Here is a 26,519-nt window from a genome sequence, read left to right on the forward strand (position 1 = left end):
TTACCTACTGAAAAATATCTTGGTGGCTTCCAAGTTTTGACAATTATGAATAAAATTTCTATAAACATCCATGCGCAGGTTTTTGCGTCAACATAAGCTCTCAACGCCTTTGGGTAAATACCAAATGACAAAATTGCTGGAATGCTTGGTAAACAATTTACGTGATTAATTTCATAAAAACTGCCCATAGTCTTCCAGAGTGTCTGTACTACTAGAAATGTATAAGAGAGTCCCTATTGCTACACATTTTTGCCAGCATCTGATATTGTCATTATTCCAGATTTTGGCCACATTAATAGGTGTGTGATCTCTCTGCATTTCTTTTCCATTTCTCTGATGATACATAATGTCATCTTTTCATATTCTAACTTGACACCTGGATATCTTCTTTGGTGAGGCATCTGTTAATGTCTTTGGCCCTTTAAAAACCAGGTTGTTTGTTTTCTTATTGTAGAGTTATCACTGTTTCTCTTAATCTATGGATTCTCTCCCTTGCCCCCATTCTTTTTTTCTTCTCATATATTTTTGTTTGAAAATAAAGGCCTGAGTAATTTGTCTGTGTTTATAGAACATGGATTTTTCTGATATTTTTTGGTGTTGTGTCAGGAGCTCTTTCCTCTGTAATTCTTTCAAAGGAGTGGTTAGGTCTAGAAACTTAATCAGATTCATGTCAATTTTTCCTTTGGCAAGGCTTCTTCACAGGCAGTGAGACAGCCTAACACTAGGAGGCGCAGTTACTTCCTTTGAGATGTCAGCAGCTTTCACTGCATGGAATCAGTAACAAAGGAATGACTACAAAACATTGATATTCTAACTCACCCATCCCTTCTTTATTAGTCTTTTATGATTCTTTGAAGAAATCTTCCCTCATCGATTATTTGTTACTTTAAGATGCAATTTGTATAGAGAGGTTTGATTTTTCCTCTGCTTACAACTTTTTAAAACGAGTTTGTTTCCTAACACTGACTAAATGAGACTGCTGAGATTTTTAAAAATGAGTGTTAACTCATGTATGTGAATGAGTTTGATATTTTTCATTCCACCAAAGTTATTTTACTTGTTGATGCTTCAATTGTTCAGCCTTTGACCAATGCAAGTCTATTCATGTTGGCTCCTGAATCCTTTGACATGACTAGCCTTTAAAAACTTCCCTGCTGGAAAACTTTATGGCTACAAATAAAAGAATAAAGTTGAGTCACTCCCTATATCCATACACAAAAATAAACTCAAAATTAATTGAAGACTTAGACACAAGACCCACGAGAATAAAATATATTGAAGAGAACATTGTGATAAGTTATATTACATCAATGATAAAAATATTTTTGGAAGCTGGACCCTGTATACCAAGGGAACTAAAAGCAAAAACAAACAATTGGGATTACTCCAAATTAAAAAGAAGATATAAGTAGATTAAAAAGATATCCTTTTTTACCTGAATTGGAGGAACTATTCACATATAACGCAACTGACAATGGGTTAATATCCAAGATATGCAAATGATATTCAACTTAATAACAAAAAATCAAAAAGCCCAATAAATTGGCAACAGATGTGAACAGACAGTTCACCAAAGAGTATATCCAGAAGGCCAGTAGGTCCATGGAAAACTGTTCATCATTGCTTTCAATAAGGGAGATGCAGATCAAAGCTACAATGAGATATCATCTAACATCTGTGAGAAGGGTACATATTAAAAAAGACCCCCAACAAGTGCTGGAGAGGATATGGAGAAAGAGGAATCCTGTTATACTGTTGGTGAAAATGGACTCTGGTCAAAGTAATTTTGAGAAACTAAAAATGGAAATAACTTGTGACGCGGCAATCCCATTTCTGAGCAGCTACCCAGAGAACAGGAAACCATCAGACAAAAATTTATATGCTCTAAAATGTCTACTGCAGAATTATTTACAGTAGCTAGGAGGGTAGCAACCTAAATGCCCACTGATAGAGGACTGGATTAAGATGATATAGGGTGTCAACAATGGAATACTATTCAGATGAAATGTTAACCATTCACAACAAAACAAGGAGCTCAAGGGAATTATATAGTACGCAAGTGAGAATGACAAAGACAAATATTATACATTTACACACATATAAGAAAAGTAAGGAATCATAGTGGATGAATCAACAAAACAAATACTTACAAAAACTAATAGATGCTAATAAATGAAGTGAGGCTTCTGAGTTCAGAGGGAGAGGCAAGAGAGAAAAGGTCAATGGGGCAGGAAGGGTGGTAGTCGGGAAAATAATTTGTAAAATGGAAAAAAATAAGGGCAATATATTCATGAAGGCTCCATCTTCATAATCTAATGCTCTCTCAATGGCCCCACCTCCATAACCAAGTCCAGATGTCTGAGAACCAGATAGCTGATGGAGTAGTTCCTGCTGAAAAGTCAACAATTTCAAAGCCCCCAAAGATCTGATGTTTTGGACTGAGTTAAAATGCAGGAAAATGTTTATGTCCCATCTTGAAGTCAGTAAGGCAAGATGATTACCCTCTCACTCAAAGGTCACAAATTAGCTTTTTGCTTAAGTTAAGTTTCAGCTGATTGGATGAGTCCCACAGGCATTAGGAAGGGCAATCTGCTTTACTCAGTCTAGATGTAATTGTTAATCTCATTCAGAAACACGCCACAGGAATATACAGAATAATGTTTGACTAAATATCTGGGCACCCTGCAGTCACAGGACACTATTAATAGTACAGGCTTCATGTGCCAGTGTAAGGAGTGTGTCTTTGTCCTGAGAACAATGAGTTGCAATAGAGGAGAAAACAAGACAAAACAAAACTCCCTACTTTCTGCTAAAACAAGATGTTCCAGGCTTCTTTCTTTTCTTTTTTTTAACATATCTGTACATATCCTACTTTGAATTGGATTAGTTACATCTCTAATCAGTGGTTTTCAAGAGAGACATGTGGACTCCTGGGAGTCTTTGTGATCCCTTCATGGTGTCTATGAGGTCAATATCATTTTCATAGTAATACCAAGATAGTCTTTGCCATTTTTAACTCTCATCCCCTCACAGATATTTATGGAGTTCTGCAAGAGCTACCTGGTAGTATGCATTATGCATGGTCTGACTAAGTGCAGTAATGGTATTAAGATTTATTTCATTTATTAAGTCAGACATTAAAGAAATTTGCAAAATTGGTGGATACTGACACTTCTTACTAAATTTTGTTAATGGATGTTTTATTATTTTAAATATCTGCCTTAATTTCTATTGCAGTAAACATCAATAGATATAACCCATATAAACATTAACTTTGGGGTCCTCAATAATTTTTAAATTTAAAGAGGTTTGGGGAGCAAATATTTGAGAATTGCTGCTTCAGGTTATCATGATTCCTTTTAATGGAAAATGATAATTAGCATAATTCAGGAGCTAGAGATGTTTATGATTACTGGGTCTTCCATGTTTTTAGGCCATTTTATTATTATTTTTTTAAAGCTTTATTTATTTATTTATACAAGCACTGGGTACAGTCAGAAGCATGGGAGAGTGAGAGAATTCACCAGAGCGGGGAACAGAACAGTCAGATTGACAAAATACACTGTTGAGGGGAGCAGTGGGTGAGACAGGAGAGGTCTGCTCGCCATGTGGATTGCTCCGAGGCTGGAGGGGATCGAACCGGCGCTACAGAGGCTGCGGACAACTTCACAGAGCTGCGCTCAACCGCCTGCGCCACCAGGGAGGCCCTTTAGGCCATTTTAATGGGCAGAACTAAGATCAAATTTTATATGTGTGTTAGTGTTTGTGCGTATATATATGATACACCATGAATTGACACTGATTTTTTTTCCATTCAAATATAGGATTATGAGTTTCATTTAAACTCATACAACTTACATATGTATCTTCCGTCTCTCATAAGAAAAATCTCAGCATAAACATTTATTTTCAGTATTAGATTAACAATACCACCATTACCATCACTACAAACAATATGACTACGTAAAAAAGTTTTGTGGGGGTTTTTTTTTTGCAGTTCATTTTTTTTTTTGAGCATACTTTTATGGAGGTAATTAATTGGTTTAAAGTTTTTCAAAATGGTATGTGTTTTCAAGATTATGCCACTAAGCAGCAAGTTAGATCCATGTGCTTTTACTTTTGATTTTTAGAGGCTGCTTTTGTAAATTTACTTTGTTTTAAAATGATATGAAATATTTCCAGAGTTAAAGCTATTGTATAAGATATATTCAGAGAAGTGTAGCGTCTATTCTATTCCCACCCTCTCTTTATAATGTTACATAGGAAATATTTAAAAAGTCCATAGTTTTCCTTTCCATTATTTTTAAAATTTAAGCAAACATTTATATATATTTAATAGTAATACCATCCTCCCCTTTTCTAGAGAAAAGGAAGCATATACGTACATTTCTTTCAACTTTTTTTTCACTTAATAATATATTCTGGAGATCATTACACATTTGTATATAGACCATTTCCTTTTTAATCTTTCTTTTTTTTTTTTAGCAGCTTTATTGAAGTATAACTAATATACCCCAAATGGCACCTACTTAATATATACAATTTGATGAGGGCCTCCCCGGTGGCGCAGCGGTTGAGCGCTGGGTTGCGAAACTGCGCGCGGCCTCTGCGGCGCCGGTTCAATCCCCGGCTGCTCCCCGGCCAACGGAGGAGGGTCCCACATGGCGCGCAGACCTCTCCTGCCGCCCGCTGCTCCCCTCAGCAGTGTACTTCAGTCCTTCTGCCTGCTCTGCTCCCCGCTCTGGCTCTGGTGAATTCTCTCACCCTCCCTCCCGCACTTCTGACTGTACCCAGTGCATGTATAAACAAAACAAGCAAACAAACCAGCAAACAAATAAATAAAGCATGCCTCTATTAAAAAAAAAATAAAAAAAAATAAAAAAAATATACAATTTGATGAATTTGGACATATGCATACATAGGCACCACAATTAAAGTAGTAAGCAATTCCACCACCTCTAAAAATATGTGGCTCCCCCTCCATTTCTTTGTGGTGAGAACAATGAACACAATCTCAATCTTAACTCTTCATACTTTCCACAACTGTGTTAGCACTCCACTGAATTATTATGCCATAATGTAGCCAACCTCTATTAAGGAATTTTTGGGTAATTTCTAGTATTTTATTATACACAGTGCTGCAGTGAATAATCATGCACATCCCTTTCCTATTTTGACCACTTTAAAGCATAGTCTAAAAGTGAATGCAGGTGCAGTGAGAATGCATCTGTGTAATTCTTTTTATTTTTTTTTGAGTTCCAGATTATATTTCAAACAGACTGTTTTTAACTTTCTTTTCTTAATATTAATTTTTTAAATATTTTTATCATTGTTCATTTTTAAACAATATTTGCTTCCCCACCCCCTCAGGTATAGTCCCCATAGTTTCCTTCACCAATGCACCCCTGCACCTTCACTTCAGTCCCCTGTGCCCCTCCCTCCATCCCTCTGGTCCCTCTCCCTCCTCCTCCCCTGCAGGATGTCTCTGATTTATAATTGTCCATTTTTGCTTTGTTGTGTTTTGCATTGTTACTATTTGTTTATACTGATGTCTTATTTGGTTCCCCTATATTCCTGCTATAAGTGAAACCATCCGATATTTTTCTTTTTCTTTCTGGCTTATTTCGCTGAGCATGATCCCTTCCAGCTCCACCCACGTTGCTGCGAATGGCCTGAGTTTATCTTTTTTGATTGCTGAGTAATATTCCATTGTGTGTATATAGACCACGTCTTCTAGATCCAGTCATCTATTTTTGGGCATTTGGGTTGTTTCCAGGTTTTACCTATTGTAAATAGTGCTGCAGTAAACACAGGGGTGCAGGTGTCCTTTTGAATCAATGTTTTTGGCATCTGTGTAATTCTAGACAGCCACTCTTTTTACTTGCCCCGTACAGATAAACAGACTGAGGCAGCTGCTCAAGGTCGCTTTGCCAGTCACTGACAAAGCTGATATTTAAACTTGGAAGTAACGGTGTCTGCAGACCACAGGTCACGGGGAGAGTAAGTCCCAGGAGAGAGAAACAAGTGACAGATTTTGCACATGGACTTAAAATGTCTTGAATCACTTAGTCTCATCCTTCCAGCTCCCAGCACGCCAGTTCTTCTTCCCTAACAGACCCTCTAGTCCGCCCCCCTCTTTTACTTTCTTCTTATCCATCCCGTCCCCATTTCTGCCCCCGGAAGGCGCTTTCCCCGCCCTCTAGCTTGAAATATGGGCGGGTCGAGACCGGGTTCAGGGGCCCGCAGGCCTCTGCGCATGCCCGGCCGCCGCCAGGCGCTGGGAACCGCTTTGGAGGCGGGCCCTGCGTGACGTCATAGCCGCGCGCCTCTCCCAGACGTCCTTGCAAGGTCGCTTCGTAGAACGAGGGCGCGCGCGAGTGACAAGTCCCTTGTCCGGGGGCGCGCCGTGTCCTTCTGCCTCGGTACTAGCGGCGGCATGTCGGGGTACACGCCCGACGAGAAACTGCGCCTGAAGCAGCTGCGAGAGCTGAGGAGGAGATGGCTGAAGGACCAGGAGCTGAGCTCGCGGGAGCCGGTGCTGCCCCCGAAGAGGATGTGGCCTATGGAAGCGTTCTGGAATAGTTTTTTGAAGGACCAGGCCCCCTGGAAGAATGTGGTGAGTGACGGCCTCCTTTGCACGCGCGCACACACGCACACACACACACACGCACACACACACGCACACACACACGCACACACACATGCACACACCCCGCTAGCCCCAGTCGGGTTGCCGGAAGCCTGCACATTGCAGCAACACTAGGGACTGGCATTGCTCTGCACCCACAAGTTTCCATGATTCTCCGAGGGGGAATCAGACTTCGGTTTAACGGGGATATAAAACTTCTCCCGAGAATCGTGCACTGGAAGTCCAGGAACACGTAGGTGTTTGGAAGAGTCATTCCCTTTTGCTGTCAAGTGTGATGACAGGAGACGAATCTCTGCCTCGGTTTTACAGGGCACTGTGCAGTTGATTCTCTTGATGAAGTCTTCCCCCAGAATGACAGCAGGGAGCTAATAGAGTTAACAGTCTATGACTTTAGTATTTGAGAACAGTTGCGTGTTAGTTGGTTATTAATACCAAGTAACATTAAATCTGACTACCAGAAGGCACTAGTTTACCATCAAAGACCGGGCCCTATTAGTATGCTAATGAGACATTCAAGAGCCTCTTTCTAAGATACAACTATGTAACTTTAACACGGTTATTTCATTTAAAAATACCATTCCTGGGCCTCCCCGGTGGCGCAGCGGTTGAGCGCTGGGTTGCGAAGCTGCGCGCGGCCTCTGCGGCGCCGGTTCGATCCCCGGCTGCTCCCCGGCCACCGGAGGGGGGTCCCACATGGCGTGCAGACCTCTCCTGCCGCCCGCTGCTCCCCTCAGCAGTGTACTTCGGTCCTTCTGCCTGCTCTGCTCCCCGCTCTGGCTCTGGTGAATTCTCTCACCCTCCCGCGCTTCTGACTGTGCCCAGTGCATGTATAAACAAAACAAACAAACAAACCAGCAAACAAATAAATAAAGCATGCCTCTATAAAAAAAAAAAAAAAAATACCATTCCTCAGGCCTCCCTGGTGGCACAAGGGATTAAGCACCGCACCATGAAGCAAGCCACAGCCTCTGCAGCATGAATTCAATCCCAGCAGCCCAGGGAGCTACCCACATGGCTCTCCTGTCTAACCTGCTGCTCCCCTTAGAAGTGTATTTCGGTCAATCTGCCTGTTTTGTTCCCCACGCTGTCTCTGGTGAATCCTCTCACCTCCCACAACTCTGTCCTGTACCCCAGCTCTTTTATGCGTAAATAAATAAATCTTTTTTTTTTTAGAGGCATGTTTTTTATTTATTTATTTTATTTATTTGTTTTTTGTTTATGCATGCACTGGGTACAGTCAGAAGCGCGGGAGGGTGAGAGAATTCACCAGAGCGGGGAGCAGAGCAGGCAGAAGGACCGAAGTACACTGCTGAGGGGAGCAGCGGGCGGCAGGAGAGGTCTGTGCGCCATGTGGGACCCTCCTCTGGTGGCCTGGGAGCAGCCGGGGATCGAACCGGCGGTGCAGAGGCCGCGCGCAGCTTCGCAACCCAGCGCTCAACCGCTGCGCCACCGGGGAGGCCCTAAATAAATAAATGTTTAAAAAATAAAAATACCATTCCTGAACTTTGCAGAAAATCACTCATTCAAGAGTTGTCTTTTATTTTCAGCGTCTTTGGACATTTTCTTGACTGTGAATTAAATCACATCAATTATGAGTGATGAACACATCTCAGAATTGCTTTCAAGTATCTGCAACCTTTGCTAATAATAATGTTAATAATACTATGGTAATAATACTAATATGTAACACTTGGGTGCTTACTTGTGCATGGCACTTTGCTGAGAGTTTTGCATGTGTTACTTCATTTAATGTTTACTCCTATAAGGTAGAAACTATTCCTAATCTTCACTTGAAACGATTGGAAATTTAGGCCTGCAAAAATTCAGTGACTTAATCTGTGCGCGGAGAGCTAAGAATTGAAGGAGTTCAGATTGATGTCTGTGTCTTTTTAAAACCGTGTCAAAGTTTGGTGCAGTGGAATCAGTGCAAATTTTTCTGTGAAGATGGTATTAAATATTTGTGGTGGCATAATTAAATTCTAACTCAATCTTGTATCTCTGACATTACTTGTTGATTTTGGCAGCCACTGGTTGAAAATTGACTTCCTACCCATAGCCAGTAATCTAAGGAAGTAAATAATCATTTGTTGAAATTCATCTTACCTTACTTTGAGTTAATTTTTTCTTCCATAATTATGACTATTATAATATTTATAATCTCGATGATTTTCCTTTCCCTGCAAGGACAAGTGTGTTTCATTCAGGTTGGCTGCCATGGAAAAGTTCCATTTTTATTTCTCTTTTGCCTTTCTCTTTAAAAAAGAGTGTCTGGGGCCTTCCGTGTGGTGCAGGCAGTTGAGCTCAGCGCTGTGAAGCTGTTGGCAGCCTCTGCAGCCCTGATTCCAGCCCTGATTCGATTGTGGGCTGGCCACGGAGATTCCCACATGGCACAGCAGACCTCTCCTGTCCTGCCTGCTGCTCCCCTCAGCAGTGTATTTCGGTCCTTCTGCCTGTTCTGTTCCCTCCTCTGTCTCTGGTGAATTTGCTCACCCTCCTGCACCTCTGGCCTGTACCCCAGTGCTTATATAAATAAATCCATAAATAAATAAATAAATAAATAAATAAATAAATAAGAGTGTCTGAAGGCATCTCAGAGTGAACTTTGAACAACTTTATCCTAGCATATAAAACATTCTTTTTTCCTAGCATTGATATGCTTGAAGTTGTCTGCCTTCCAATCAAATGGAATTGTTTGTGGATATTAGAAATAGATGAATTAGGGAGGTGACTGCCTGAAAATTTGATTACTCTGGTTAAACCAATTAAAGTTTTTCTTTCTTTTTTTATACCATGTTTTATCTTTAACACATTTATACTAAAGATGCATTTAGAAGTTTTTAAAAAACATATCTATAAATGTCTTACTATGGTCTTGCAAAATGCTTCTTAAGACGCGTTTGCTCAGCTTTCTGTAGGTGTCCCCAATCAGGGCCCTATCTTTAGTAAAAATATTTGAGTGGGTAAGGTTGGCCACAGACTATAACAAGTATGTAGCACTTTGAAATTTTAAAATAATCACAACATTGTTGTCATTGATGCTTTTTTCCTACCACATGAAAAATGGGATATCTATTTATTTTGTGTATGTTTTCCCCCCTCCAGATCTATAAGACTTACCGACACAGTATCTTTGCTTTTACTCATGTACTTATACCTGCCTGGATTATTCATTATTATCTCAAATATCATGTGAATGTAAGTATGCTTAAAGTTTTTGAATCTATTTTTATTATTGTACAAAATTATTTCCTATGTGGGTATGCCCCTTACCCAGCCACTTTTAACTTATTTTTGACTATCAATTCTTTGAAACCTTTTAGGTAAAAGGTTTAATGAAACTCAGTAATTAAGTATGATTTTTCAAAAAGCTAATCTTTGTAGGAATTGCTTACAACTTGAAGTGCATTTCCTAGTAGAAAGTGTTTAAATGATCAGAATGTACTTAATCTAGTAATGCTAGTGTAAACTTAGTGTCCTGAGTAGGAAGGGAGAAAATAATTTGTTTCCTTTAGTAAGCACAGATCTTATATAAGATAAAATTTGTAATAGGCAAAGAGTATCTTCTATCCTATTTTTTACAACTTTTTTTAGGAGCTGGAATGTCCAAAAACTTGAACTTTTTCACTGAAGGATTTTGCATGGGTGATTGAAGTGAGCCAGTTGCTATATTTTAAAGACTGTGGATAATCTGGGGTAGGATGTTGGATCCTTACTAGGATGAGGAGGGTTTGCATTTCAGGACGTGGCACGGAAGGGTTGCAGTGGTGACTGCCAAGCATGGAGTATAGTAACTCAAACAGTGAGCAGTGTTGGGTCCTAAGTGGGTTGATTTTGGGGGCAGAGGAGAGGTGTTGGTGAGTTAATCTATTTGTTGAGCAGCAGTGGCAATAACTTGGTGTAGGATATTGTAACCAGAGTGAGGGGAGCAGAACAAGGGAAAAAGGGTGGTTTGGAACAAGAAATAGGGGTAGCAGAATAAAATGTCAGAACCCAAATGAGGTTAAGAAGGGTATTTGTCCTGGTGTGTGGTTGGTGAGAAGAGATTGGTTATATACAGGAAGATTGACTTTTAAAAAGTGCATGTATTAATGATAATGGGACCCATGTTACTAAAGGGAGTTATACATATGGAAAGAGAGAAAACTGTATGGTACTGCTATGGAATTAGTAGTACTGATGTGAACTCATTGTTTTATATGTATATTGGTAGCTATGGAAATGAATATAGATGTAAATGTGGACATTCTAGCTCTGTTCATTAACAGGGCCTATATCAGGTTACTTCTGGTAATGAGAGTAACCTAGCAGCCAGGTCTAACATATTTCTACACTGAATGAATTATGAGCTTTTTGGAGAATGGCTGATTCCAGGATTGGGGCAGGGAAAGTCTAAGATGAGCTTGGAACATGTTGTGCCAGAGAATAAAGAAGTGTTCCAAGAATGATAGAGATATGAAATGACATAGAGTCCATTTGAAGGGAAACCCACTGGGACAACTTCACCATCAAAATAAATGATAGTAATTGAATGAGTGAATGAATGAATGAGTCAAATAAATAAAATGCAAATCCATGAGTCCATACTGATAAAAATAAATCAATTAATAAATGGATCGAAAAGCTTTTTTATACAGTGGATTGCTAAATGATAAACGGACAAGGAAGGAATGACAAAAAAGTTACTGTATGGGTATAAAGTTACTATAACTGTGATTTGGGTAAGAGAAGGAGAAGTTATTCCATTAAGAAAGAAAGAGAAATAATCACCAACAAGCATGGCCGTATGTATGCACAACTGAAATGCCTTATTGGCTTTGGCAGGTGGGGACCAAATAACTGGAAGGTCTTGAAAGCTAGCCAGAGATATTTATTTGATAGGCAGTGGAACACTTTACATTCTTAAATAGGAGAATGACTTGATAAAAGTGATACATTTAGTAAAACAGAAACCACTGATGTGTAGGGTGAAGTGGCGGGTTTTAGAGATCACAGCAAGGACTCTTATCCAGAATTAGGAAATTTTGAGCAGAGGAGGGATATATCTTAAAAGAATCATTCTAATTTCTGCAGTATGGAGAATAGACTGTGGGAGGGCACAAAGGGAATTTGGGAGACTAATAGGTGAAAAAAATGATCAGAGGCTTGGACAAGGGTAGTTGTACTAGAGCTAGTGAGAAGAGTTAATTCAGGATATATAGCTCCAGGTAGAACCAGGAGGATCAGCTGAGGAGTCAAGGTTTTTGGCCTTTGTAAGTAGGGAAAAATCTCATTTGAGATTTGGTAGCCAAGTATAGATCTTGAGCAAATAATTAAATAAGAGTCTGGAGTTTGCTGAAAGTATGGGGCTTATGTTAAAATTTGGGATATCATTATTTATTTTCAGGAGCTCTACAACCACAATTAACAGCATTACTTTTATTGCAGACAAAACCATATGCCATTGTTGAAAGGAAGCCCAGAATATTCCCAGTAAGTTTTAAAACTTCTGATTTTCCTTTTGGTCATTATTTTTCTTTCCTTCCCTTCTCCAAGTTTTCATTCAACTAAAATGTCACTTTCTTCTTGTCTTCCAGTGTCTGTCTTGTAACCTCTTATAAAAATACAACAGGAATAGTGTGAGTTAGCAATTGAAAAATGGGAGGGTACGTTTCAATCTAGTTGTAAAACTTGTTCTATGACTTTTGTAGTCCGAAAGTGAATTGAAGATACAGACAGTTGTTCAGTGCTTCCCTGGTTCGTGTAAAGTTAAGGACATAGGACAGTAGCTAGAACAGAGACCTAAGCTTAAAAACAGCAGCTGAATTCCTGTTATTTCAAACGATCATTTCCTATGGCTTTTTGCTTAATTTTCAAATGAGGCAAACCGTAACTCCCTGTATTTGTGGATTTAAATTCTGTTAATGTGTGCTTTAGATTTTATATTACAAATATGTAGGCCAGTTTCCTAATTTATAGTGAGTCTTTTCAGCATTAAGAGATTATTCACTAAGATAATTGTTGAGTATAATAAAATGAATGTCAGTTCTTGTCCTGTATCTAGTTACAGTTCTACTATCAATCTCTAGGTTTTATAATCTTACAAAACAGTGTTAGTTCTTGCTTCAAGATGATATAATCCCAATAACCCATTGTCTTCTGCAACAGAAGGGCATTTTAGGGAGAACCATCAAAACTGGGTTACCCTTCCAGCTGGAAGTCTGTTTTAGGAAATAGTAGGGGATTTCTTCTATATTTCACTGTATATATAGATATATATGTGTGGGTTAGAGCCTAGGTAGTCTAAAAATAGCAAATTAACTTTGCTGGTTTCCCCAGTTGGGTAATTTATTTATTTTCCCGTCATATGTTTATTATTTTTTTATTCTGCCGTTACTGTTCAAAGGAGAGCTCTCTTCAGAAGACTAGTGATTCTATAGCATTTGTCCTACTTGTGTATTTTTTTTTTTTTGCCATTGTTCTTTCCTGTTGTTTGTGTCATTGATTCCTTTGAGAAGCTTCCAATCACTGGTTTTAGTGATGCTGAAATCCACTGGTCAAACTTTATAAAGACTCCTAAATCTTGCGTATGGGAAGTTACTTGAATGGGTACTGATTTTTTTTTCTGGAAGGTAACATTTTATTCATTGTTCTTGGCCAGGGGTCCGTCCTTTTTTGTTGTCAACCTAGATCACATCTGAAATGAGTCTTGGAAATAGGTCCTCTTTAGGGTTGTAGGCCTTCAAAATCTGGCTCTTATTCACAGAAGGTTGAATGATAGAGGTTGTTTTGAGTTCAAACAATCAGATTTTTGTTGTCTATGTTTGATTTCTTTGACCATCTAGTTCACACACTTGGTAGGCATGAAAACAATACCCAGAAGTCTAATTTGCTTCCAGTCAGTCCTACAAGCCACTATCTGTGCCTTTTATTTAGTTACCAAGTTCTCTCAATTCTTTTGTCCACATGCAAATGTCTCTTTCAAATCAGAGGCAGCTCTGTGAAGCCATCTGAAACAGACTAGTTCACAGGCTTCCTTCACTTCAATCTGATCTTTTCCATAGGTCTGAGTCCCTTTGTTTACTGGGTTTTATTGGGATTCTGTTTCTGAGAGCATCCTCAATGTTAACTCTTGTTTAGAGATTCAAAAGCAACCTTATTTTCAATACTGTAAGGTCCTGAGTTTTTGGATTTTCTCCATTTTTCTCTTTTCATATCAGCCACTTATTGCCTGAGTTCATGTTTCTTTAAGTACATTCCCTCCAAGTCAGTAATAGTATAACACATAGTATAAGTTTTTTCCAGTTACTTCTCCTAGAACTTTAATTTGACAGTCTGCTTCCCAGTTATTACTGGCATTTGTTTCATCTTTTAGCTTCCAAGCTAAAAGTGTCCCTGCTGCTAAGTGCCATGTGGTTCATCTATTATAGTAAAATATCAGGACCACTTAAGGTTACCATTTTCTGCACTAAGGTGATGTTATTTGTGGTAACAAATTGTCCCCAAAATATAAAATGGGATAAACATATTAAAAAGTTTATTTTTTCATTAGCTAACAGTTCTGAACAGTACCAGGTCAGGGAATAGCAGGGGTAGTGATAGAGATTCTGCTCTACCCGGTCAGGCTGACAGAATCCACTTCTTGAACACAAGGCTGAAACTAAAGGAATTTGCCTAAAATTATAGTTTCTTGAGTTGAGATTTCAAGATTCTCACCACTGGGTTTTGGCCATTCCTACTCCACACACTACCTAGGTTTGAGAAGACACCTGAATCAACTGCCCAGCCACAGTTTGCTTTCTGCCTCTAGTATCTGTGCCAAACAGGAGAGAGAACCTCAAACATTCAGTTGCTGGGAATACATTACCACCTTATATGGAACTGAAGATGTCTCCTTGCAGCTTTTTCCTAGGGCTGCTTCTATTTATTGGGACAATGTAAAATTTTTAGAAATTATCTGTTAATCATTTTTGTAAAGACAAAACTTTCGTGCTCTTTCTGGTCATTTGCTTCTACTTTGCCTAAGGTCCTTTTAAAGGGTAAACGCCAGAGCTGAAATAGATTTTTCCATGTGAGAGCTAACCAAGTGTAACTACCACTTCTACAGGAAAGATTTTTCTATTAACACCTTATTTTCGTTTCCCTAGGGTGATACAATTCTGGAGACTGGAGAAGTAATTCCACCAATGAAAAAATTTCCTGACCAACATCATTGAAGAGTGCTGAAAAATTTCAAAGGCTTAACAAGCCCAAGTTTGTTGCTGTATCATATCTACTAAATACGTATCTGGAAATGTAACTTAATAAAGTTTACTCTTATATGTATGCTGTCTGTTTATTCACAAACATTGTACAATTTGAGATTCTGAATTATTTAACTATTAAGTAAAACCTGGACATGTTAAAAAAAAAAGGTATCAGTTACTTTTCTGGTCACTCTTGACTAGTTAAACAAGATGTAGAAGAGCAGTCATGATGGATTTCTTTCTTATATAGTACTTAACTCTGGTCTGATGTGAAGGTACCCAGGGAATGAAATGTAGCAGTATACAAATAGAACAGAAATTCCACACACCTGTTTTAAAGAAAGCTGTGGAATTTTTAAAAAGCATTTTAGAGACTCTAGGATCGAAAAGCATGTTATTCTATCCATGACTTGATACTCAAAGGTCGTGGAACTAGGTTGCTGGCTTCTGTTTTGAGAATGCAAAAGACAACTTCACGTGTTTGAAAAACGAGTGCATTCGTGGCTATTACAAAAGATTGTATGCAAAAATAAATTTGGAAACGCTGTATTATGCATTTTACTTTTAAATGTAATAGATGTCAGGTAAGCATGAGATAATGAACTGTATTTACAAAGAATTACAAGTTTTCACTCATTTCGAAGATTTTGTCTGGGTATTCCTTCCTTAGCTGTCGGCGTGCGGCTACAGTTGAAGCATAGATGACGTATCCCCAGGAGAGTAATACGATCGCAAAGAGCAACTAAAAGAGATGTACGAGGAAGTAAAAGGAAAATATTAATGTGAGTTGTGCTTCCTCCAGCCCCTTCCTCCCTCCGTTCCCTTCCCTCCCCTCCCCTTCCCTCCCCCACCTCCATCAGGATGCCGAGTACTAGCTAAGGTGGGAATTAAGATGCTGGAGGAGGAGTACACCCAGCCGCCCTTACGTAAGAAGCGGAAGAGCGTGTCCTCCAGGAAGAGGCGGAGTCGAGGTTAGGGAGTGCAAAGCTTAATTCAGGAATGGATTTTGGAGTTTCTGGGCGCTGAAGAAATAGGGAACCTTCCGCCTTCGGGCCTGGGGAGTCGACACCGTGGAGCCCCACCAGCCCCTCGACCTACCACCGAATAAATCCAGTCCAGGGTGCGGCGACTCACTGGCTTCATGGTAAGGAGGAAGCGGCCGCGCGCGGGATCGGGCAGAAGCTGCAGGCCCTATAGCAACCCCCGGGGCGGTGGCGGCCGAGCGGCGGCGGCCATCTTTCATCCGGGCACGAAGCCCCGCCCACTCGCCTCCGGGAGCACTTCCCTGCGGCGGGGCCGGCCTCTTCCGCCCGCAGCTGGGGGGGGCGGGCCCACATGACGCGGGCCCGGCGCGCCTGTCGGGGGCGAGGGCAAGAGAGGAAGCAGAAGTTCGCTTAAAAACTGCTTTTTAGCCTCCTAGCCGGGGACGCGCGGTTTGTCAAGCGGCCTTTTTTTTTTTTTCTTTTTCCATTTGCACTGCAGTCTTAGTTCTGGATCATCTACTTCCGTGTGCATTTAAAACTTTATTAGAAAAAAAAAAACCCACGTTTTAAGCATTACACGTTTGCCCCCCGCATGTTCCCACATAATAACGACATTAGCGAGGTCAACTTGGACGTCAGCGGGAACAACACCTGCTTTTATACACCAGCGGCGGTTCGATGCGGGGATCCCTGCTAATCGAACAGTTCGGGAGACAAGTGTGGGCGCAGCGGCTTGTGGATGGAGGCGCTGCTTCTGGGGAGAAGCCCGTGGCACGGAGCACCCGACAGTGCACCTGCCTGACGCGCCCGCGGGGGTTCCGAGCGTTCGCGCGCTCAGAATGGTGCCCGGAGCAAACCCCGAGCCCCGGGACGGCGGTTTGGCGCGCGGGCGGTTGTGCCGAGCCGGGCTCTAGAATGTTTGGGGCCTCGCTTGAGACCCGAGCGGCGGAGCGGGGCCGTGGGCCGCTGCCGGCGCGGGCGTTTGTTGGTTCCCCGTCGCAGACCCCCTCTCGGGCGGGTTTGGCTTGCGATTTCGTGAGGCGGTGAAGGCCCTTGAGAGAAAAACATCCGTTTGGGTAAGAGTTCCGGCCCTGCCCCCTTGGGGAACCCCAGTTCCCCCCCCCCCCCAGACTGGAGGAGACGGCTCTCAAGCCTGTCGGGCACATTTTGGACCGGCTTTGGATTCTATTCGAATCCTAGTGTCACTTCGCAGCCGAGCAGCGGGCGGTGAAGTCACTTCACCTCCGTGTAGACCGCGAGCTCCTCTGAGCTCCCCCTTCGCCCTGAGTTTGGGGAGGTTTAAATGAGGCCGGGCCCAGCGAGCTCCCGCGTCTTCCAGGTAAAGAGCGAGCATCATCCCGAGCCAGCGTCCCTGTAAGCTCCGGCGACGGGTAACAGGCGTGGCGGCGAGCTTGGGGGTCCCCGAGGGGAGGGCCCGGGCGCCCGCCCTCCGGGGCCTGAGGGAGCTGGGGGGGAGGGGGGAGGCAGGGGAGGGGCGGGCTCCCGCCGGAGCGCGCTAAGCCCCGCCCCCGGCGCCGGCGCCTTCTGCGGCGCATGCGTGGCGCCGGCGCGGGCTGTGTTTTGACGCGCCGGGGGCTGCGGAGCGGGGTTCTCTTTCCGTCCCCGCCCCCAAGCCGCCATTGGTGATGAGCGCTTTACGTCACAGGGGTCGCAGGCGCCGCCGCGGTCTCCGCTGTCTCGCGAGGAGGGCGAAGCGCCCCCGCCCGCTCCCGCTGCTGAGGGCCGGCGGAGGAGCCGCCGGGTATGCCTTCGTGGATCCTGTCGTCACCGCCCTAGCCTGCTCGGCCGGCGGGAGCTTACCGCGAGCGCCCCGGCCGGGCCTGCGCCCGCATCCTCCGAGGTGAGTGAAATCGGGAACAATGGGGTGCGGGGGGTCGGAAGGGCCGGGCGAGCCGGGGCTCCCCCCCCCCCACCGGGCCGAGGCCCAGGGGCGCGGGGGCTGCGCGCAGGGCCTCAGGGGGCGCGCGGGCCTCCCCGGGCGGGGGGCGGGCGGCGCACCTGTGGATTTGGGGGGGCGGGGGAGGCTGCGTTTCCCAGGGGCGCTCCCGAGGGCCGCGAGCCCGGCGGGGTGCTGGGAGGAGAGTGTGGGCTCCGGGGGGGCGGGGGGACAGCGCCAAACACGCAACGTTGGAGTCGGCCTCGGGGCATCGTCGCCCCAGGGGTGTGACCTTGGCGGGGTCCTCTGACCTCTCGGGGCCTGTCTGTGAAATGGGAATAACCGTGTTTCAGTCCGCTGTGGTTATGTAATGCACGTGGTTTTGTCTTTTTATTTTTTACGCCCCCCCCCCCCCAATCCTGGCCTGTGGCAGATCTTAACTCCAGGGAGCCACTAGCCCCGTGGCTCTTGGAGTTGTCGGTGATGTTTGAAATATTTTGGCTGGCCCGCCTGTGACTTTTTAGTCCATGAGGCTGCAGCTTTCCTCTGGGGCTGCTGGCTCGGCCCGTGGCAGGAGGAATTGCGAGCTTGGGCGGGTCGTGATGGAAGAGGGAAAAAGAAAAGGATTTTTCGCGGGTAGTTTTCAGGGTTATTTAAGAGAACAAGAGAGAGGAACCTAAGGCTTAAGTTAACAGTGATGAACGTTGGGGTTTTTTTTTTTTTTTTGGTTCTTGTTTGTTTTTTTTTTTTTTTTTTGGTTTTAGACCCTGAAATGCAAAGCTGTAGTACTAAGCCCAACTCGTGGTGCTTATCTGGAATGAGTGACTTTGGAAGGGAATGGTTCCCCCACGCAGTTCTTTTTATTGCTGGAACTGGAATTATTATAAGTTTTATCGGATCTGGTCAATAGGTTTTGTAACTTCCGTATGATCTGCTGAAGCTGATGATTACATTGCAGATCAGAGAGGTACAGTGATTTCTTAATGGTCACGAGAGGGAAAACCCAGATTATTTTTAGTGCTTGGGGGTGTCATTCTAGTTGAACCACTTGTCAACGTTTTAAGCCACTTAGCATTGATATGTTACGTGTGAAGATTATTTAACTGTTACAGATGACCATTTTTTGGGCCTTTAAATCAGTATGGCAGATGGAAATGACCAGAAGTAACTATGTGCACATACCTTGGGAAATAGTATTGTGTGTTTATTGAACACCAGGCACTATGCTGATTGTTTGCATGAATTAAACCCCTTCGCACAACCACCTCTTTAGAATGCATGCTGTGAACTCATTTTAGAATTGAGAAAACAAGGTTTTAAGAAATGAAATAACTTCTTCCATATCACATCTCTAATGAATGAATGATTTTCATTCTCAACCCTAGCTTTGCTTGAGAATTAACATCAGTCCCCCAAATATAATCAACAGGTGATTAAATTTTAAAGAAAGAATACCATAGATGACTTTTATAGTAAATCTGGCTTTTTAAAACATTTAGTTTTGCTTAGCATTCTTACTTTATGTCACTGTGCAGTTTAAATGTCCAGTCTGTGATCTAATTTAGAGTGCAACCTTCTGATTCTTCATTCCCTTTCCTTTCCTAGCCATTTTCTTTAGAAACATGTTTGTTGATTATCTAAAATTCCCCCCAAATGTCACAATAAAGGTTCTTATCCCAGCTGATTTGAAAATTCGGGGAAGGGAAGATTTGTATAAAACCACTTTATCCTAAAGCTGGTAAACTTCATTGAGAATGGGGGGGAGGAGGCAGTTTCCCTATGGGGAAATTAATTTCTAGTCTTTATTCCTACCATGCTGGGATAGAGAAATGTTTATCACAGGCTTCTTCTAGAACCTGAAGCACTAATCTAACATCAGGTCCATCTTTGCTAAACGCCAGAATCTCTCCTAGAAATCTACCTTCTTAATCATCTCCCTAGCTACTGTGTTTCATGCCTTGATTTGTATATTTTAGACAGCTTTGTTGAGATATAATTTATATTCCACCCATATAGTTCGCCTTTTTTAAAGTATATAAATAATCCAGTGATTTTATTGTTTACAGAATTGTAAATATACTAAGTATATATTTACATTATATATGCAGCGTCTGTGTGTGTGTGTATATATATATCATAATAGAATTGGACGTCTTTATCCAAGAAACGCCTACCTAGCAGCCAATATTTCATATCAGTGGCTTCCTACATCATGTGGTCTTTTTGTGACTTCATTTAGCATAATAAAAAGGTTCATGTTGTAGCCTGTGTCAGTGGTTGATTTCTTTTTATTGCCAAATAATACCCATTGTAAGGCTATATTACATTTTACTTTTACAGTTATCTGTTGATGGACACATGTTGTTAGCACATTTGAACTATTATGACATGTGCTGCTGTCAGTATTCACACACAAGTTTTTTTGTGGGCATATGTTTGCATTGCTCTTGGACAGGTGTGGAATTGCTAGGCCATATGGTAGTTTTACTTAATGTGTATTGTAACACATATTTAAATACAGTATTTAGTGATGATTTTGAAGGGGTAAATTCCTTATATGATAACTGATATCATTGCCATTGTTGAATTTCACCAAAGTCTAGTTATCCCTTGGTTATATAGACGGTAAAGTAAAATTCTGAGCTAATGTGAATTTCTCCACTTTACAGTAGTTTTAGTTGAAATCTGGTCTTCCATCCAGGTTTTCTGGTAACCTCTTTGGTTACCTTGCAGCTCTTTACTCCTTTCCCAGAGGCATGGACTGTCTTTGATCCTAAAGGTTTTTATCTAAGGGTTTTTTTTTTTTCCCCCTTCCTTCATTGGGCAAATAAAAATATTAGAAGTAGTGGGAAATGCTGAGAAATACATGCAGTGTTAACAGGTTTCAGAGTTCAAACCTCATTAACAAAAAGCAGCATTGTGTTTTATAATTCAATTCTTCTAAGGACAATGTTGATTTTGGCATTCCCATTCTAGAAAATAGACTGGAATAGAAATGCTTGGGCCTGAAGAATATTTGTTCAGCATTAATTCATTCCCTATTAAGTTATGACTGAGAAAACTAAGATGCCCTAGATGAGCAAGTTTAATTTTAAAGCAATGATAAAATACTCCAGTTTCACTATCATAGGATTTTACTGTGGGTATGTTTCTTTTTGTTACAAGTTTGATACAGTCAATAAGTTATTTAGAAAATTACTAATGTACTATTGACTGACTTGATAGAGGAGGTAAAGATGAGTAGGCCCAGGAAAACATAAAGCAAGAAATTAATATATAATGCATATAAAATAATTAGTAAAGAATGCAACTGAAGAGGGATATTATAAAATAATGATGTAATCATAATAGACTTTCACTCTGAAGTGATAAATTTAAAGAAAGCAAAACTAAGATTCTAGTAAGCCTAGGAAAAGAGAGTAAGAGAAGAAGAGGAAAAGCATGGTTTTAGGAGACTTTGTGACTGACATTGTACTAAACTTTGGGTAAGAAAACTAAGAAAGACTATTTATTTGTTTGTTTATTTAAGATTTTATTTATTTAGGCATACAAGAGCTGGGGCACAGGTGAGAGGTGCCGGGGGGTGAGAGGATTCACCAGAGACAGAGTGGGGAACAGAACAGGTGGATTTACTGAAATACACTGCTGAGGGGAGCAGCAGGCGAGGCAGGAGAGGTCCGCTGCGCCATTTGGGTTGCTCGCTGGCTGGCCGGGAATCGAACTTGTGCAGCAGACGCTGTGGACAGCTTCATAGTGCAGTGCTTAACCCCTTGCCCTCCCAGGGAGGCCCAAGGAAGACTTCTTAGGGGTGCTGAAAGGAATCGGTGATGAACATAATCATGCAGTAACAACAATGTAATAATGATGCAGTGTAGTAATGCTAATAATAGCGACTAACATTTACTCAGCAGTTGTTCTGAGCAAGGCACTGCCCTTGGGTGCTTTTACACTTAGTATTTCATTTACTCTTCACTAAAAGATCTTTTTTTGTGGGCATGAAAGAATCTTCCTCTAAAAAAAGCACAGGATTGTTTTAAACAGATGAACTTTCTGGTATGTAAATTATCTCACTCACACTATTTTTAAAGGTACGTGAGCGATACTACAAATAAAACAAATCTGGTCTGTATGAAAGATATAAAACCATTCATAGAAAAACACACCAACTGATGTGATGTCATTGTTTTATAGAGAGGGCTAGGGGAAAATGACAAAAGGGACATTTAGAAAAAAGTGGAGTAACAATCAGAATGTTGAATTTAAGTGGTGGGTATATGGATGCTTGGTGTATTTTCTTTTGTACGTTAGTAAATATTTCTCAGTTGTTATTTAGAAGACTAATGGAATGTTCTATAATTATGAGAGCTTACTATGGACTGGACACTTTCTAAGAACTTTACATCTTGACAAACTCTGAGAGGCATAGACTGTTATCAGTAATCAGCAGATGAAATTGAAGCACAGAGATAGTATCTGGTCCACAATTGTGTTGCTAGACTGGAACAGGGATTCAAATCCAAGAAATCTAACTTTAGAACTTGTACTTTGTACTATATTGTCATGCCACTCGGCCTCTTTATATTATAAAGACACCCAGCTACTCAACTGTCTTTACCAAAATATGATCCTTTTTTGTTCAGATTATTTAATCATCACTCTGTTACCAGGTTACTGATGTATTTTTTTCCCTTTTACAGATAATGGCATCTGCCGCTAAGGAATTTAAAATGGACAACTTTTCACCTAAAGCTGGCACTAGCAAATTGCAACAGACAGTACCAGCTGATGCATCTCCTGATTCTAAGTGTCCTATATGCTTGGATAGATTTGATAATGTGTCTTACTTAGATCGCTGCTTACATAAGTTCTGTTTTCGCTGTGTGCAGGAATGGTCAAAAAACAAAGCTGAATGCCCATTATGTAAACAGCCCTTTGATTCTATTTTTCATTCTGTGAGAGCAGAAGATGATTTCAAGGAATATGTCTTGAGGCCTTCCTTTGTCACCCCTACTAATCTTCGAAGTTTCCACTATCGTACAACTATGACACGGGAACGAAGTGCTTCTAGTAGTACCGCGAACAGAGCAACAGCAACTCCACCAGATAGTAGAGTACTCTTTGAAGGATTAGGCATTTCAACAAGACCTAGAGATGGTGAAGTTTCTCAATTTATGAGACAGATTGCAATAAGGAGGCCAACTACTGCAGATGAAAGATCTTTGCGGAAAATTCAGGAACAGGATATTATAAATTTTAGGCGAACTCTCTATCGCGCTGGTGCTCGTGTTAGAAATATCGAAGATGGTGGCCGCTACAGGGACATTTCAGCTGAATTTTTCCGTAGGAATCCGGCTTGTCTTCATAGATTAGTCCCTTGGTTAAAACGAGAACTTACAGTTCTTTTTGGAGCTCATGGGTCTTTAGTGAATGTTGTTCAGCATATCATCATGAGTAATGTCACTCGCTATGACTTGGAGAGCCAGGCATTTGTGTCTGATTTGAGGCCATTTTTACTTAATCGAACTGAACATTTTATACATGAATTTATCAGTTTTGCTCGCTCTCCTTTTAACATGGCAGCCTTTGACCAGCATGCTAATTACGATTGCCCTGCTCCTTCATATGAAGAAGGTAGTCATTCTGATTCTTCAGTCATAACAATATCTCCTGATGAAGCTGAGACACAGGAACTGGATATTAATATAGCCACTGTCAGTCAGGCACCATGGGATGATGAAACACCAGGACCATCTTATTCAAGCTCAGAGCAGGTACATGCTGCTATGTCTTCCCTTTTAAATACTTCTGACAGTTCTGATGAGGAACTTATAACCGGAAGAGCCACATCTCAGATCCAAGGAGTACAAACCAATGAGGACCTAAATAATGACAGTGATTCTTCCTCAGATAATTGTGTAATTGTTGGGTTTGTTAAGCCACTAGCTGAGCGGACCCCAGAACTTGTTGAACTTTCCTCTGATTCTGAGGATTTAGGCTCTTATGAGAAAATGGAGACAATAAAGACACAAGAACAAGAGCAGTCTTACAGTTCTGGGGATAGTGATGTTAGTAGATGTTCATCTCCACGGTCCATCCTTGGAAAGGAAGAGCAGGTAAAAAGTCATTGTGATTCTGGTGCAAGAATCAAATCAAAGAAGGAGGAGAAACGATCTACATTATTGTCCTCTCCCAGAGACTTGAGCTCGTCCATCAGAGGAGACAGAGGCCACTCCCCATATAACCGTAGACATAGAAGGAGGGGAAGATCAAGAAGTTCGGATTCACGTTCCCAGAGTAGAAGTGGGCATGATCAGAAGAATCGTAGAAAGCATCACGGGAAAAAAAGGATGAAAAGCAAACGATCCAGAAGCAGAGAGAGTAGCAGACCTAGAGGTAGGAGAGACAAAAAGAGATCGAGAACTAGAGATAGCAGTTGGTCAAGAAGAAGCCAAACTCTGTCTCTAAGTAGTGAAAGCACAAGCAGATCAAGGTCTCGTAGCAGTGATCATGGTAAAAGAAGATCACGGAGCAGAAATAGAGATCGTTATTACTTAAGAAATAATTATGGAAGCAGATACAAGTGGGAATATACTTACTATAGTAGAAACAAGGACAGGGATGGCTACGAGTCGTCATATAGGAGGCGGACTCTGTCCAGAGCTCATTATTCCAGACAATCGTCAAGTCCAGAATTTAGAATTCAGTCCTTTTCTGAAAGAACAAATGCTCGGAAAAAAAATAATCACAGTGAGAGGAAATATTACTACTATGAAAGGCACAGATCGAGGAGCCTGTCTAGTAATAGATCAAGGACTGCATCTACAGGACCGGACCGAGGGAGAAATGAAAAGCCTGGAGGGAAACGAAAATACAAAACACGACATTTGGAGGGTACTAATGAAGTTGCCCAACCATCTCGTGAATTTCCGTCTAAAGTAAAGGAAAATCATTACCAAAAATCTTCATCGAAATTGGATGGAAACTACAAAATTGAAAGTGACAGTTTTTCAGACAGCCGATCTTCAGATAGAGACACAAAACACAGGAGGAGAAAGAGGAGGACCCGGAGCCTGAGTGTCGAGATAGTTTATGAAGGAAAAGCTACCGATACGACGAGGCATCATAAAAAGAAAAAGAAGAAACACAAGAAGAAGCACAAGAAACACCATGGGGATAATGCTTCACGTTCTCCAGTTGTAATTACCATTGACAGCGATAGTGATAAGGATTCTGAAGTAAAGGAGGATATAGAATGTGACAACAGTCGTCCTCAGGATCCTCTACAAGATGAGTTTTTGTCTCCTTCCTTGGAACCATTTGAAACGAAAGATATAGTCACAATAGAAGACGAATTTGGTGTCATGGACAAGGAATGTGATGTTACTACAGTCAGTAACAGTTTGAATAATGCCAACAAAACTGTAGATAATATTCCGCCCCAGGTAGCTTCAGTTGAACAAACTCTCGATGTTAGAGAAGAGAGCGCCTTTGCCTCTGACTTGGAGAACCAGCCCGGCAATGTGTGTGTTCAGACTGAGCCATCCAGGCCCTTGCCTTCTCCGCGGACATCATTAATGTCAGTGTCTTTTGATAGAGATTGTGAAATGTCTTAAAGCTGCCAAAGCCTTTCATTGAGAATTCTAATAGTAAAAAAGGAACAATGTCATCTACTGCAGTCTATTTAAAGATGACTTTTAGTAAAAACTCTTTTTCCCCCCTTAAAATATTTTAAGTGATTTTTTTTTGTGTGTGTGTTAAATTTTTGTAAAAATCATTATTTGTTCAAAAAGTATGTATGTTCCACCTTCAGAGGTATGCACTTTTAAGTGAAGAAAATATTGCTAGCAGTTTATTTAAAACTTGGGATCCTTTTTAAATAAAAAAAAATATAAATTTTAGAAGTTATTTCATAAAGCCATATGGTATTGACATATTTTTAAAGTAGTCAATAAGTATTTTTGAGTTTTTGTTTCGGGAGTTATTCTGGAAATGTGCTATAAACTAGGAGAATCCCTTTGAGCGGTCTTTATTTTTCTTCTTAAAAATTTGTATTCAAAATCATTTCAGGTTAAATTGAGGCATTTAAGTCTGCACAGTTTATCTTGACATCTGCCAAAAGAAGAATTTAAATACTTCCTTTATATACTTGTTTCTGGACTGCCCGTAAAGCAAATGTGTATTCAATAAAGGAAAAAATAAAACAGTAATACTTTAAAACAGAATCTAGAAAATTTCCTATGCAGTATTGCTTTTTTAAGTAAAGTTATTAGTGGGGGGCTAAAATCTTGAAAATAAGAATATACTTGAGTCATAAATACACATTTCAAGTGATTGCATTTAATTTTACAGTTTTTGTGATGTTCGTCAGTCTGATTATGAGGTGTATGTTAGTTATTTCTTCAGAAAAATGCAGTTACACAACATTTAGTTTACTAAAAACAAAAAGCTGTGGCCACCTTTTTACATTCGTAGTTCTTTTACACAAAATGGTCTTGTGTGTGTTTTATTGATGATAAAATTGCGCGTTCCTTTAAGCCTGATACAGGATTGCCAGTGAGCAGCAGAACTTGAATTAAATCTAAATTTAGCCTTCAATTTGCCTTGCCTACCACCTTGGTTTATTATTCAACAAAAATTGAAATGCCTTTTGTGTGGCAAGGTCTTGACTAGGCGTTTAGGGATCCAGTGATAGAACATAGCGGATTTAATGCTCCCTGCCCTCATAGGGGTTTGGCTTTCCCTCCCTCCCCACTTTCTCCCCCACCTCT

The 26,519-nt window shown here is 41.1% G+C and overlaps 3 protein-coding genes across 5 annotated transcripts; 2 read left to right on the forward strand and 1 right to left on the reverse strand.

The window, feature by feature from the left end:
* Positions 1–6,436: 6,436 nt before the first annotated feature.
* On the forward strand, positions 6,437–14,841 carry NDUFB6 (NADH:ubiquinone oxidoreductase subunit B6; the record flags this gene model as incomplete). Of its 3 annotated transcripts, XM_084236585.1 has the most annotated exons (4): positions 6,437–6,616; positions 9,752–9,844; positions 12,074–12,118; positions 14,773–14,841. In XM_084236585.1, the coding sequence occupies 4 exons, from the start codon at positions 6,437–6,439 to the stop codon at positions 14,839–14,841; spliced, it is 387 nt and encodes a 128-aa protein (XP_084092711.1). The 3 variants fall into 3 exon arrangements, with proteins under 3 accessions (XP_084092711.1, XP_084092712.1, XP_084092713.1); XM_084236586.1 differs by lacking the exon at positions 12,074–12,118; XM_084236587.1 differs by lacking the exon at positions 9,752–9,844.
* Positions 14,842–15,490: 649 nt separating this feature from the next.
* Positions 15,491–16,014, reverse strand: SMIM27 (small integral membrane protein 27; the record flags this gene model as incomplete). Its single annotated transcript, XM_084237168.1, has 2 exons — positions 15,491–15,613; positions 15,970–16,014. 2 exons carry the CDS (start codon positions 16,012–16,014, stop codon positions 15,491–15,493), a joined length of 168 nt encoding a protein of 55 aa, XP_084093294.1.
* TOPORS (TOP1 binding arginine/serine rich protein, E3 ubiquitin ligase) lies at positions 15,998–25,430 on the forward strand. Its single transcript, XM_084237166.1, has 3 exons — positions 15,998–16,015; positions 17,521–17,715; positions 22,449–25,430. The coding sequence occupies exons 1-3, from the start codon at positions 16,013–16,015 to the stop codon at positions 25,362–25,364; spliced, it is 3,114 nt and encodes a 1,037-aa protein (XP_084093292.1). The 5' UTR covers positions 15,998–16,012; the 3' UTR covers positions 25,365–25,430.
* The last annotated feature ends 1,089 nt before the right edge of the window (positions 25,431–26,519 follow it).

The sequence above is a fragment of the Talpa europaea genome (assembly GCF_964194135.1).
Source record: "Talpa europaea genome assembly, chromosome: 7".
In the NCBI taxonomy this organism is placed as follows: Eukaryota; Metazoa; Chordata; class Mammalia; order Eulipotyphla; family Talpidae; genus Talpa; species Talpa europaea.

Coding starts and splice junctions, on each gene's coding strand:
- TOPORS (XM_084237166.1), top strand. Junction 17,716..22,448: donor CTGCGCCCGCATCCTCCGAG/GTGAGTGAAATC, acceptor TCCCTTTTACAG/ATAATGGCATCTGCCGCTAA.